Here is a 14189-nt window from a genome sequence, read left to right on the forward strand (position 1 = left end):
TGACATCCTCTTGACTTTTATTTTTGTTTGTTTATTTTGGAGACAAGGTCTTTCTCTGTTACCTGAGCTACAGTACAGTGGCATCATCACAGCTCACTGCAACCTCAAACTCCTGGGCTCAAGGGATCCTCCTGCCCCAGCCTCCCAAGTAGCTGGGACTATAGCCATGCACCACCACGCCTGGCTAATTTTAGCATTTTTCATAGAGACGGGTTCTCCCTATGTTGCCCAGGCTGGTCTCAAACTCCTGGCCTCAAGCGATCCTCCTGCCTCAGGCTCCCAAAGTGCTAGGATTGTAGACCTGAGCCACTGCACCTGCCCTCATCTTGATTTTTAAATCTGGTTATTTATAAATTAGCATGTAGATCCCAGACCAATAATCTCAGAGAAGGGTTAAATGAGAAGGAAGAATTTAAATAACTAGGCAGAGCTACCTAAATATTCTCTAAAACCAAAATGCAAATTAGCACTCAAAACACCACAGGAAACATTTAACAGGCTGATCAACATATTATGGGCTAACAGACTGCCCTCCCTTTTCTTTTTTCCTTCTTTTTAATTATTATGCCCACAAATGACATTTCCATTGGTATTGAACCTGCCAGAGGTTCTTCGTGAGGTGGATTCAAGAGGAAACCTTCAGAATTACACAATGTATGTGGCAGTGATGAGATCTAAATTTCCACTTTATGAGAACTTGGTGGGACCTATGGACCATGCAGTATCAGGGCATTTCCAAATTCCAGGACTCACACAGGTCTGGGGTCAATCATGCCAGCTGTTAATGTTTGTTTGTTTGACACGGGGGTCAAGTTGAGCTTTCACGTGTAGTCTCTTTGTTCTTGCTTACTCTTAGTCCATTTTGCTCTCCGATCTACAGCTGTAAGTCCCTGGTTGAGCAGGACCATCTGGTAGTACCTCCTGCTCCTCTGCTTTTAGGAATCATATTCGTGATAGAAACAACTACCTAGTAAGCACTTAGGCAAGTACTTTGTGCTAAGCACTGTATTTTTGCATTATCTCATAGCTCCTCACAACTCCAAGAGGTAGGTATTATCATCCCCACTTTACCTTGGGGGACATTAATTGCCTCCAAGTGGCACAGTTAAGCATGTGGTGGTACAGGGGTATGAGCCCAGACAATCTAGTTCCAAGAGCCTCTGCTAAACTGCTTTCTAAAGACGGCAACCCAAGAGATTAAAGGGGCATCATTCCCATGTCACTTAAATCAATAAAATCTTATTTGGCAAGGGTCTGGAGCAGAGAAAAAATTATAGACTTTGCAAAAGCAACCAAGAAGAGCCCTTCCCCACAGGCACCGGAGTAAACGCAGGTGAGCTTTTTATCAGCGCCACCTGACTAGGAAAGTCCTGTCTGTTTCCCCTCATAGTCTGTTTGCTGTTTTAGCTTTTCCCCTAAGCGTTGTTTCAGAATTTCTAACATTACGCTGCTGAGGTGCCAAACTGACATGTTGGAAGAGTTGCTCTGATCAGTCTTCCAATTCCCTCAGCAAAGAAAACAAGGAGTCTGTCAACCATGGCCCAGGCCCAGGGGCGGGAGAGCAATCGTATCCGACCTGCAATTATTCTGAAATGGAACTGCCTTCTTGCCTGACAACTGTGACTAATTCCAGAGGCCCAACCAGCCTTCGCATAATGATGACTTTGGGGTCAATTACCATTTGGGGGCAGATTAGAATCTGATCTGAAGCTGAAAAATTCCGCCCCTTAGTACCAATCCCTTGAACTTTCCAATCCTAAATAGGGCAAGTTCCAGAAAAGAGCACTTCTCATTTTACAGCCTACCTGAATATACCTGAATATTGTCTCTACTGCTTTTGCTTAATAAAAAAATTAATTAAACTCCTGCTCTAATGGTCTAAACACAAGAGTCAGAGGAAGGAAGGAGTTCTGGCCAACTGCCAAGGCTCCATCTGAGGCCCTTGGAGTTAATAATTTCCACGGTGTTTTAAGCATTTGCAACAACAAAGGCCAGCTCTCACGAACCGCACAACTGATTCTGGCCAACCTATAAAAGCAAAGCCTGCTCTGGGGGAGTTTGTATTCTAGAGAATTCAGTTTTAATAAATAAAATGAAACCAACAGTCAAGAAACTGACATTTCTGCTGTCCTCATTAATCTGCAAACTTAGTAGTTAAGTGCTAAAGTTAATGAAAATGGGCTGTCTTGGCTCTGCGGAGGTTACCCACGGCTGTTAAATCGTTCTAGGTGGATGGAGGACAGGAGCCTCCTGAGGCATTTCTAGGCAGGATGAGGCCCTTGGGCAAGCCCTTTCTCACACCTGCACCTTTCTTACTTGCCCATGACTTACATGTCAGTCATTCTTCGGATATAAACATACGAGGTTTTGTGCTCTATGAAAAAAATCGACTCTTCATACTCTAGGTTGCAAACTGGCACCCCACGGGCAGAATCTGGCTGCAGAAGCAATTTATTGGGTCTTCAAGGCCACCCGACAAGGCAAGTCTTCTCTCTTCCCCCCCCCCCCATAGTCTGTTTGCTGGTTTCGCTTTTCCCCTAAGCGTTGTTTCAGAGCTTCTAACATTACTCTGTTGACGCGCCAAACTGACACCTCAGTTTAGTGTTTTTTTTTTTTTCAATCTGAATTGGCTGCCATCATTAAAAACTCCGAAGACGTCCAACAAAAATGCAAATATCCCAGCTACTCCTGGAAGCCGGATGATTGAGCAACTCCAGGCTGGCACTGCCGCATGGCAGCCGTCGGCGAGAGCAGGGCAGTGGCAGCCCCTTCAGAACGGGCACCACTCACGCCCAGCCTGCGTCACCTGTCAACGCTCCTTGCCCGACTGCGCCTCCTTCGTTCCTCCCGCCAGCCAGGCTGCAAGTGAACTCCTTCGTGAGAAATATTGCTAACAGTAACGCTAATATTTGTTGGAAGCAAAGAGGAGGAATACATGCAAAATATTACTTAAAAAAGAAAAAACAGATCCCATACTAATCTCTTCTATAAAATTCTCTAAGTTTCAGAATAGAAAGCACCATGTTTATGGTGTTTTTAAAAAATATTCCTTTTGCTAAGTCAACTATGGATTTTACTACATGCAAAAATTTTATTTGCAGCTTGAAAACTGAGGATAAAAACATGACCTATTTTGAAAGGTGATTAGCAAGAAGACCCAAAGTCTGGGATTCTTATGGATGAAAAACCATTTTTTCTCAACAATAGAATTCTCAGTAGACAGTCCCTGGAGGCCGGGCTGTAATCCTAGCACTCTGGGAGGCCGAGGCGGGCGGATTGTTTGAGCTCAGGAGTTCGAGACCAGCCTGAGCAAGAGCAAGACCCCATCTCTACTAAAATTAGAAAGAAATTAATCGGACAACTAAAAATATATAGAAAAAATTAGCCGGGCATGGTGGTGCATCCTGTAGTCCCAGCTACTCGGGAGGCTGAGGCAAGAGGATCGCTTGAGCCCAGGAGTTTGAGGTTGCTGTGAGCTAAGCTGATGGCCACAGCACTCCAGCCTGGGCAAAAGAGTGAGACTCTGTCTCAAAAAAAAAAAAAAAAAAAAAAGAGCCCCCGGAAAATAGAATTTACCAACACACTATTTTGGAGACATAATAACGGAGACCTCCCCCAGCCCCCACCCCAAGCAACACTTACTAAAATAAATGGTTATCTTCTATTTGTTTTTTTCCTGAAAGGTCATATGGACAATTAAGATACTTTGTCCAAAATGAGGTAGGGGGTGGGAAGAAAAAGAAAAAAAATGCCTGTATTGATACAGATCTGTATTCCACTGAGACATCTATGTAATTTGTTGCTTTCAAGAAGGAAATGTCACTCTTGATTCCAACCACCATCACCTCCCCTCCCCCCGCCCCTTCTAATCATGTTTACAAGCTTTAAGAAAAAAGCTATGCCTCGACTGTCATGTATACCCATGAAAATAAAGCAAGAACGTCCAGGATTCAGGACCAAAGCGGATTTGGGAACAAACCTCAAATTCCCTCCACGCTTCAATGGGGCAAGAAATGAGTTAGAAACCAACTCTAGATATAAGAGCTCCTGGGGGAGGAAAAAAAAGATTTTCAATACTGGAACGGAGCACATCGACCAAATGGTCTGTTCTGCTTTAAGTATTTCTTTAACACAGAGATAGCTTGTAAGTGATTAGTAAACAGGAAACAGAGGACATAGAATGTGGAAGTCACGTTGGATCACATGTGGTCTGAATTTTTTACATTATGAGTACAGAATATTTGTACATATTTATGGAGTACGTATGATGTTCTGATACAGGCAAACAATGTATAATGATCAAATCAAGGTTCATTGGGGTATCCATCATCTCAAGCATTTATCATTTCTTTTTGTTGGAAACATTCCAATTCTACTCTTTTAGTTATTTTAAAATGTATATTATTATTAGCTATGGTTGCCCTATTGTGCTACCTTATACTAGATCTTATTCCATCTAACTGTATTTTTGCACCCCCTAACCATCCTCATTTTATCCCACCTGCCCCCATTTCTCCACTACCCTTACCAGCCTCTGGTAACCATCATTCTACTCTCTATCTCCCCGAGTTCAATTTTTTTTTTTTTTAGCTCCCACATATGAGTGAGAACATGTGATATTTGCCTTTCCGTGCCTGGCTTATTTCACTTAACATAACGTCTTCCAGTGAAATGTGTTTTAAAACAATCAGGTACAAACCTTTCTAAAATGTAAGAGAAAACCCTAGCACTATATACGAGACCTTCAGAAAAAAATTAAAAATCCTACGGAAGTGCCTTCCTTTAGTCCATGTAGTGGTTTATTTAGTGGCTTCAAGAATTGCTACACTTCCCACTGTGTTAAGCTCTCTCAAAAGCTGAAAGTCCAGATAAAAGATGCTGCAAAGACCAGTGTTCACTTAAAAAAAAATCGATTGATGAAGAAGTCTACACCCTGGATCAGATTTTTACTTGTGATGGAAGAGGTCTCCATAAGCGTACGTCTTTAAGGACTTACATCTTCGAGAATGAAGGAGGAGCCTCAGGGTTTCAGGCTGCAAATGACTGACTTGGCTGTCAGGCTGGCTGCAAATGCCAATGGAGATTTTTTTTTTTTTGAGACAGAGTCTCACTCTTTTTGCCCGGGCTAGAGTGAGTGCCGTGGCGTCAGCCTAGCTCACAGCAACCTCAAACTCCTGGGCTCAAGCGATCCTCCTGCCTCAGCCTCCCGAGTAGCTGGGACTACAGGCATGCGCCACCATGCCCGGCTAATTTTTTCTATATATTTTTAGTTGTCCGATTAATTTCTTTCTATTTTTAGTAGAGATGGGGTCTCGCTCTTGCTCAGGCTGGTTTCAAACTCCTGAGCTCAAACAATCCGCCCGCCTCGGCCTCCCAGAGCCAGTGGAGATTTAATTGAACTACTGGTTTTTATTCAGGTGGTTATTTTGTTAGTGCTCTGGTACGAGGTACAAACCTCCTTAAGTTTTGAGTGATCTTCCTCCACCCCTATTTTTCCCTTATATCCCTATTTTTTTGTGTGCAATTTTGCAGAAGGTGAGGTTTTTCAGGATTATATCTATGGCATCAAAATCAAAATTCTTACACTGCCATTTTGTTGGTCTCCTCATAGGTCAATGTGCCACATTATGAAGTGTAGTAGCTATAGCTGTCTGCAGCTTGGTGTACTCCCATAGTTGGTAACCTAAACATGTGGCTCTTAAGTGAAGGGCTTGTTAGGATTTCATTTTAAATGCTTTCTAATATTAGGCTGCTGTTAAAAATGCAATTCTAAAAACTGTGCCCCAAAACATCCCAAAATATTTATGCCATATAACATTAATTAACAAAAGAAGAATTCAAAATGTACACACTATAAATATAAGGATGTAAAATACATGCAGGTGGGAGGCAACAAGTCAAAACAAACTGTACTAGAGTAGTGGTGACTTTAAAAATAAAGTATCTCATTTCCTACATTAGTTATTTCCCATGAATGTTTGTTTCTTTCTTTTGCCTGGAATTAATCATCAATTGGGGGAAGTTTTTAGAGAAATATTTTAGAGCCACAAAATGACTGAACAACAAATACAGCTAAACACATCAGCCATGTGATTGTTTTTCAATATGTTTTCACAGTAGGAAGCTAAGCACAAAAGTAGCAATCGAGTGTTGGTTAAACACTTATGAATGTTATTTGACTTAATAATTTCTTTCAAATGACATGCAAGAAATGGCTTCGGGGCCCTCAGGACTGGGGAACCAGGATGGGATCCTGACGACAAGGCCCTCGGGTGGAAAGCTGTCACTCTAGAGCAAGGTGCTTTCCCGGCGTGTGAAGCAGCTGCCGGGTTTTACGGAACCACCAACCAAGGCAGCACCCTTGACGGTGCATTATCTACTGCAGCAAGCAGCAGCAAGGTCAGAATAGGGTTCCCAGCAGAACAGTCGTGCTTTTTGGAATAAAAATTCCCACAAACTGGCGCATACATCAAAATTATCCACTAGCTAATGGACATGAAAGTTTTCCAGCAAACTAAACACACAAACATCCCAAATCATTTTTTTTTTTTTTGAGACAGAGTCTCACTCTTTTGCCCAGGCTAGAGTGAGTGCCGTGGCATCAGCCTAGCTCACAGCAACCTCAAACTCCTGGGCTCAAGCGATCCTCCTGTCTCAGCCTCCCGAGTAGCTGGGACTACAGGCATGCGCCACCATGCCCGGCTAATTTTTTCTATATATTTTTAGTTGGCCGATTAATTTCTTTCTAATTTTAGTAGAGGCGGGGTCTCGCTCTTGCTCAGGCTGGTTTCGAACTCCTGAGCTCAAACAATCCGCCCGCCTCAGCCTCCCAGAGAGCTAGGATTACAGGCGTGAGCCACCGCGCCCGGCCCCAAATCATTTTTTAAAACAAGACACAAAGAGGGAAAGAGAAAAGAAATGGATGAGAGTGAAACGTGATTTAGCAGATACCAGTTTATTCAACATAGTGCATGACTCAAAGCATCTGATATTCCACAGCCAACGAGGCTTCCTACTTCTCTATCACAAAATACTGGATGATACCCTGAATATAGCTAATTCAAGGTTCCTGTTCCTCTTCTCCTCTATGTATCAACAGAATTAAGCAGGTTTCCCCGTTCAGCACGGATTTCACATTCACTGAAGGCTTTGGGGAGAGGGGAAAACAGGCTTTCTAACTGCCCCTCTGAACCAAAGGCACTTAGTGTTGAAAGATAAAGCACAGCAGAGTCACCCCACAGACATTCCCTTGTGTTCAGGTTGCTGAACTTCAGCACGCCATCACTGGCCCACGTGGGATGCACCATAGCAATGTAGAAGACACTGATTTCCTTGGGAAAACAAAGTGCAGTATGAATATAAAGGTCTCATCACCACCCCCACCCTTTTCTGAAAATAATACATAAGAGAACTCTTATTTTACATGATTAGTGTAACCCAAGGTTCACACATGGACAAAAATAGCTGAAAAATAATCTGTCATAAATTCTCACTATGAAATCACAATATATTCTGATAATCACTCTTAGAATTCGTGAGTTGGAGAGAACTTCAGAGGTCACGTCGTCCACCCTCATTCGATATGTCAGGGCTCCGAGGCCCAGGAAGGTCAAGTGTTGGACCCTGGGGCCTGACCCCTGTGGCAGAGCCCGGGTAGGACGCAGGCCTCCTGAAGCCGAGTTCAGGGTTCCCTCCGCTCCCCTTCCTCTTAAAAGACTCTCCAAAGTCAAACACAACGATGATCTCCAAAGATGCACCACACGATAAAGCACATGCACTGACACAGGTCAGCGATTTGGTCTCACAAGACGGTTCCTTTGGCCATTGGGCAGGTACGTAACCCACCTTGGGGTGGGAATTCTTTGCATGAGATCATTCAGAGTTCTGAGGCAAGCCCAGTGCAGGGTAGACATGACTTCTTGGATTTGGGAAGGCTCTTCTTGGCCGTCAGTCCGTGGTGGGCAGGCGGTCAGCTGCACAGCGGAATCCCAGATTCGAAGCGGAACTATCAGGTGTGTTCTGGCTTCGAGCAGCACAGCGATACCTGTAGCAGTAGGACTGTGCAGAGAGGAAAGCGACGTAAGTGCTACTGGGACTGAGGGCTCCACACTGGCGGGTGCATGTTACACAGAAGTGCCACCTGTTCAGCGGTTACGCCGCCCTATACCCAGTGCTGCCCCACAAGCCTCACGGCCACTTAACGTGTGTGCTTTGGAAAGGGCAGCACATTCAAGAGTTAGCCACATATTATCCAATGTCCTTTACCTTATAAACATAACACAGATGCAGTACAAAGATGTCGGTGTCAGCATTACTTGTAACAGCAAAAAGGAGAAAATGCAGAGATCAACGACTGCATAAGTCTAGGCACATCCAGATGACAGAACCGTAAGCGGCCATTGAAAATCATGCTTTGACATAACATTTAATGAGAATGTTAAATGAAAAAGTCAGACTGTAAAACTGTAGACGTAGTATGAGCTCAAGCCGGATAATTATCTACGCCAAGAAAAAAAAGACCAGAAGATTCAGAATGCACCACAAGTGCACAGCAGTTATCCTGCAGCAGCTGGGGTTCGTATTTCCCACACTAAGTATACATTGATTTTTGGCATGAAACCAAGTGATAAACATAGATGGCAACTGGGAAAATATGAAGAGTAACATTAAGATACCATTTACTATCCAGTATCCAGAAGATGGGCAAAAAGTTAAACAGCAAGCCTAGGAACACCAAATGTAGGAAAGGCTGTGGGAAACACTGCTTTTGTATACATTGCTTTTGGAGTTTAAATCACACTAACTCACAGAGCTGTGCAATTGTGTGTGTGGTTGTTTTGTACCGGTGTTAGTTATAAGAGCAAGGCACAAGCATACACACGCACACGGACGCAGGCCTTCAGCATACCAGGCATGGTGCTAGGCACCGTCATCTGTTACTTCATTTTTATCATAACAGCCCAGAGAAAGTAAATGAGTTACCCAAGATCTAACTGGTGTTCTTGCTTCCCTGGCAAGAGTCCATACTCCCAGAAGGAAAGGTACCACATCCTGTGTCTTCTTTTCCAACACCCAACATACAAGTCCTGCCTACGCTCACACACCTGCACGTCCCTGGCCACCTAGTCGGTATTCAGTGAAGAACTACAAATTACTTGCCACAAACACTTCAAAAGCTTCCGGATTCCAAATATAGTCATGCATGGAACTCTTGTGCTCTAGGATTCTTCTCTGATCCAAAATAACAGAGAATGAAAATAAACTAGTCATCCTGTGTACCATGAGCATAAACTCTGAGTTGGCCCAGTAAGACTCAAGTCCCTGCCAGCTGGTTAAAGAAACGACGCAAAGAATCGTGTAGAGTAACGTTGGAACTCACGCAGAAGAGATAATTTGGGGGTTGGAGAAATAGGTCAGCATGCAAGAGATTTTTTTTTTCTTAAATATTAATTATTCTCTTTTCTCTCACAAAGTAAAGTGCTTCTCATCTTCACAAAATTATCTCTAAAGTTGATAAGACAATTCTCTGGAGCACTTCTACCATAAAAAGAAAGACACAGTGCTTTTGTCTTCTACAGATAGTGAAACAACAGCAACCAATTTTCTCATGTTCCTTGTGGCCAGTGAAGAATATAACAAACATTACTAAGTCTCAGGTAGGCAGAGGGAAGTTCAATTAAAAATATGTTTGAAATAATAAAAACTGATGGCATCTGCTACTATATGTGGTCCACATGCAACGGAAGCTCTCAAATGACTAGAGGTGACCATGCAGGAAGACACAACAAATGCCTCATTCCACGTAGGAGCCTACTCATTGGGCTGCCATGAAACAACAGTGCTTTGGCATTTCTAGAATCAAGTTCCTGTGGATAACCCAGGATCCCATGAAACCAAGCATGTGTAGTGAATTCCACACTGCAGTAAGGATCAAGTTCAGGGGGGCAGGCAGACAGACAACAGACAGACGACATGGGCATTCTTGTTCCATAACTCTACCACACTCATGACCAAAACAATCAAGTGTTTCCTGATTGCCCACTGTATGTGCCCAGAGGGGAGATCATGTCTCGGCATGGTCTTGTCTTGCCAGAGATCACAGGCTGGTTGAGCAACAGATTACGTATCAATCAGCTACAAGACATGCTAGGGTTAAACAATTTTGAGGTTACTAGTAGTGGAGGTGAACGAATTGTCCCTCATAGAATGCCAAAGTCTTTGGGAAAGACTGTTTTGGAAGGCACAACTTGGCCTGATTGGGATTTCCGTGGTTAAGGCAGTGGTTCTCAGACTTCACACCTGAGAATGCCTGGAGAGCGTGTTTAAATCCACGCCCCAGGCCACGCACCCAGAGATTCTGACTCGAGAAGTCTGTGGTAGGGCCCTAGAATGTGTATTTCTAACAAGCTTTTCGGTGCTGCTGATGCTATAGGCCCACGGGCCACACTTTGAGCACTGATTTATAGGATTTAAAAAGGAGCAAAGAAGGCATATCAAGTGGAAAAAATAATGACATCAGAAGCATTAAAACTGAAAAATTCAGGCAGGTTAAGAGGCTATCAAGACCATGGCCTGAGCATGTCACAGCATGGTTTATATGTTCATTAAATACATGAGATTACAATATGTCAGATGCTATTTTAGGCATGAGGGATACAACCAGAACCAGACAAACAAGGCACCTGTTATCAGGGAGCTGACATTCGACAGAGAGTAGTGAGACAATAAACACACTGATAAACTGAAGGTTGTTTCCGGTAGTAGTCACGTCAATGGAAACTAAGATAGGCAAAGAGGACTGGGAGTGACTGCCTGGACACTTTCGACAGGGTGGTCTGGGAAGGCCTCTCTGATAAGGTGACATGTGGTCTGAGTTGCTCAAAGATCTGGAGAGTGAGAATTCCAGGAAAAGTGACTGGTACAAAGATGGTTAATGATGAACAGGAAATGTGGGTGGACAAATAGGACGGAGTCACATTCCAGTCTTCTCAGCAGACAGGAGTCTGGGCTTGATACAAGTGAGAACTGTGACAAGCAAACATTTTACTATTTAATCTTAGCAAAGGTGAAGCCTTTCTGAATTTGTTCCCTCATCAATAAAATGGAGCCACTAATGGACTAATTTTAGCATACTTCATCTTGTTTTTACATACAAAAGTAAAGCACTAGACACGTGGGAGGCATTATAGCTATTACTTTCTAACGAACATAAACACTCAATCACAGAAACTAGCTTTGCCTGTCTTATCTGACCTCTTTGGAATAATCTGTTTCCTCACTACAACTAAAGCATTAGCCAGCTTCTAAGAAGGTCTGGGAGAGCTTGTGCTCACTTGGAGGAAGATGATAATACTCCTTTTTCAGCATCTGAATGTGGATACACGTTTGCTACACGAATGGAAAAGTTGAGGGATCTCTCTGAGGATATGACATAGGACTGAGTTCTTGTTGGATGGCATATTCCTATCTGCCATTTCTCTCTTATTTAAAAAACTATTTTAAAATAAGATGATGTTCACATGCCACAAAACCCAGGATATGCCTCAAATGAGCTGTACGTGCCCAGAGCACTGTGTTGAGAAGGATTTTGCAGCTGTGACATAGGATAATGGAAAAGAGTTAGATAATACATGAGATTTTTACCATGGCCATATGTTTGAAGACCCTGGTATATACAGAATAATTCCATTCTTGACAGAAAACAATAAAGTACAAAAAAAAGTTTGATAGAATACCACTACCAGTTTTCCTTAGGAAGCAGGATGAATGATTTTTATTTCTATTTCTATCTTTAATTTTTATGTAATGAAAATGTTTTATTTGTATAACAAAAACCTTAAAATCAGTGACAACAAAAGGAGTTAGTTCTTTATCAGATCACAGCAATCCCTGAGGCCTTCCATTAACCAAAATGACTATGCTGAACTAAACACTAAAAAGCAAGTCTCACTACAAAAGTTAGTGTTGAGAGGTCAGGCCCAGCACCTGCGAAAACAGCCACTTCACGCCATTGCTCCATTTCACATGCGCTCATTCACTCAGCAAACGTTTATTAGCAAGTCGTTCACTTTAAATTCCAACTAATGATGCACATAATTAAAGAGGTAACTGGCCTGATTATGAATGTCCTCATTGTTCTTTCTTTTTTTCCAACCCTACTTTTAGCACTTTAAGTGGTTCTTAAGGATGTGAGGTCTTTAGGTGGCTGAAAATGGGTCATCATATTAATTAAGACCAGAGAAAGTGGGAAGGACCTGTTTTAGTCCTATTTCATCAAAATGTCTAATTACTGTGTGAAATTGATCTCCATATCTGTGCTAAGAATGTGATAGTGGACTTGGGAACAATCCGATTAAGATAACGACTTACCAGCCTTGGGCCTTTGAAGCCAAGTGGAACAGCAATATGGTTTTTATAGGAGGAAGACTTTTAAGGTAATTGTAGCTCAACTTGAACAAAATCATTATAGAGAACCACAAACTAGAACTCAGGTCTCTTGATTTCCCATTCATTGTTCTTGCTACTGACAGTAGACCAACTTCTTTTGTTCTTCATCTTGGCAGGAGAGTAAGGATTTCCTCATTGCTATGCATTGGGCTAAAGACTCCAGGGGGATTAATCTAACAACATCAATGACAACAACAACAAATATTTCTGGAATACTTACCATGGGAACTCCTCTAAGAACTTCACATATATTAACTTACTTAATCCTCCCAATAACCCTGTGAGGTAGGTACTACTAGTATCTGCACTGTATATATGAGGGAAAATTGAGGAACAAAGATGTTAATAGTGTGCCTACGATCACATGGTGTATAAGTGGTAGATCTGGGATTTCAGCCTATTCAATCCCATTCCAAAGGCTATTCTCTTAGCTAGATGCCATGTTGCCTCATAGTTTTTTCTTTCTGTGCCCTCATCTCCTTATTGAATCTATACTTTGGATAGACTTCCAGAAAGTTATGAATGATCATCAACGTTTACTTTAGCCAGGCAAAGTGGCCCTGGCCAATATTAGAAAATAAGTTACCTTCTAAGCAAGGTGATTTTTAAGAAAATGAATTACAACATTTTTCTTTCTTTTTATTGATTTCCACCTATGTAATGAGCATACTTTTTAGGATTTTGCCTGTCTAGTTAGGAGTTCATTAGTTGGTTCCTTCTCCAAAAGAGAAGAAAGGGGAAAATAACCTAATTATAATAAAGATGATGACTAAGGATGATGATGACAGGATCACCTAACTTTTACTGAGTCTTTACCATAAGCTATACCAAGAGCTTATCTATGTTGGTCCATTTATTCCTCATAAGACTCTTACAATGGGTGCAATTATGATGTGTATTTTACAAATGTGAAGACTGAGGCTTAGAAAGGTTACCTAAGAGGTAACGTAACCTAAAAGGTTAGAAAGATCACATACCTAGCAAGGAACAGTTACAGAACTCCAATCCAGATATAATTCCAGAATCTACATCTTAATAATTTAGTAAAAGCTGCCACTCTTAATATAGAAGAAGGCTAAGTACTCTGAAAATAATTCACTACCAACACTGTGCTGTTTCCTGACCTCACAGAAATAACCAGACTGTGTTAAAAGACCTAAATAATGTACAATTCACTTGAACACCAAGATCCTGGAACAGCCATTTTTCTCTGGAAAATCCTGCGAATCCTATTCAGTTTCATCACTCTGCTGTTCTCCTCTTCTGGAACATTCTCCCCATCACACTGAGCCTGGCTAAGTTAAAACTCATACTTCAGATACAATATGAAAAGTTAAAGGTGTAAAATATAAACTCTAAATCAACCACTAAAATTTTTAAACAAAGAGTTATAGGTAATAAGCCAAAAGAGAGAAAATGGAGGGATGAAAAGACCCAAGAGAAGACATACAGAGAACAAAGGGAACAAAGAACAGATGAGACAAAGAGAAAAAAAATCAAGATGGCACATTTCAACTCAACCGTATCAATAGTTGCATTAAATATAAATGGTCTAAACACCCGAAGAAGAGACAGAGATTATGCCAATAAATTCAATTCAATAACTCAGATGAAATGTACAAATTCCTTGAAAGACACAAACTACCAGATTAATCAAGAAGAAACAGATAAATTGTACAGCTCTGCATTTATTAACTAAACTAAATTTATAGGCACAACTTTAGGCCCACATGGCTTCACTG

The 14189-nt window shown here is 41.9% G+C and overlaps 1 protein-coding gene across 1 annotated transcript in view; it reads right to left on the minus strand.

Annotated features, from left to right (window-relative positions):
- Positions 1-6936: 6936 nt before the first annotated feature.
- The window catches only part of SUMF1 (sulfatase modifying factor 1), a 116258-nt gene continuing 109005 nt past the window's right edge, over positions 6937-14189 (minus strand). The window contains exon 9 of the mRNA XM_012647269.1: positions 6937-8058. Within this exon, the coding sequence (XP_012502723.1) occupies positions 7948-8058 (111 nt within the window). The 3' untranslated portion in view covers positions 6937-7947. The remainder of the gene's footprint in view (positions 8059-14189) is intronic.

This window comes from Propithecus coquereli, unplaced genomic scaffold (assembly GCF_000956105.1).
Source record: "Propithecus coquereli isolate 6110/MARCELLA unplaced genomic scaffold, Pcoq_1.0 Scaffold107, whole genome shotgun sequence".
NCBI classification, from domain to species: domain Eukaryota; kingdom Metazoa; phylum Chordata; class Mammalia; order Primates; family Indriidae; genus Propithecus; species Propithecus coquereli.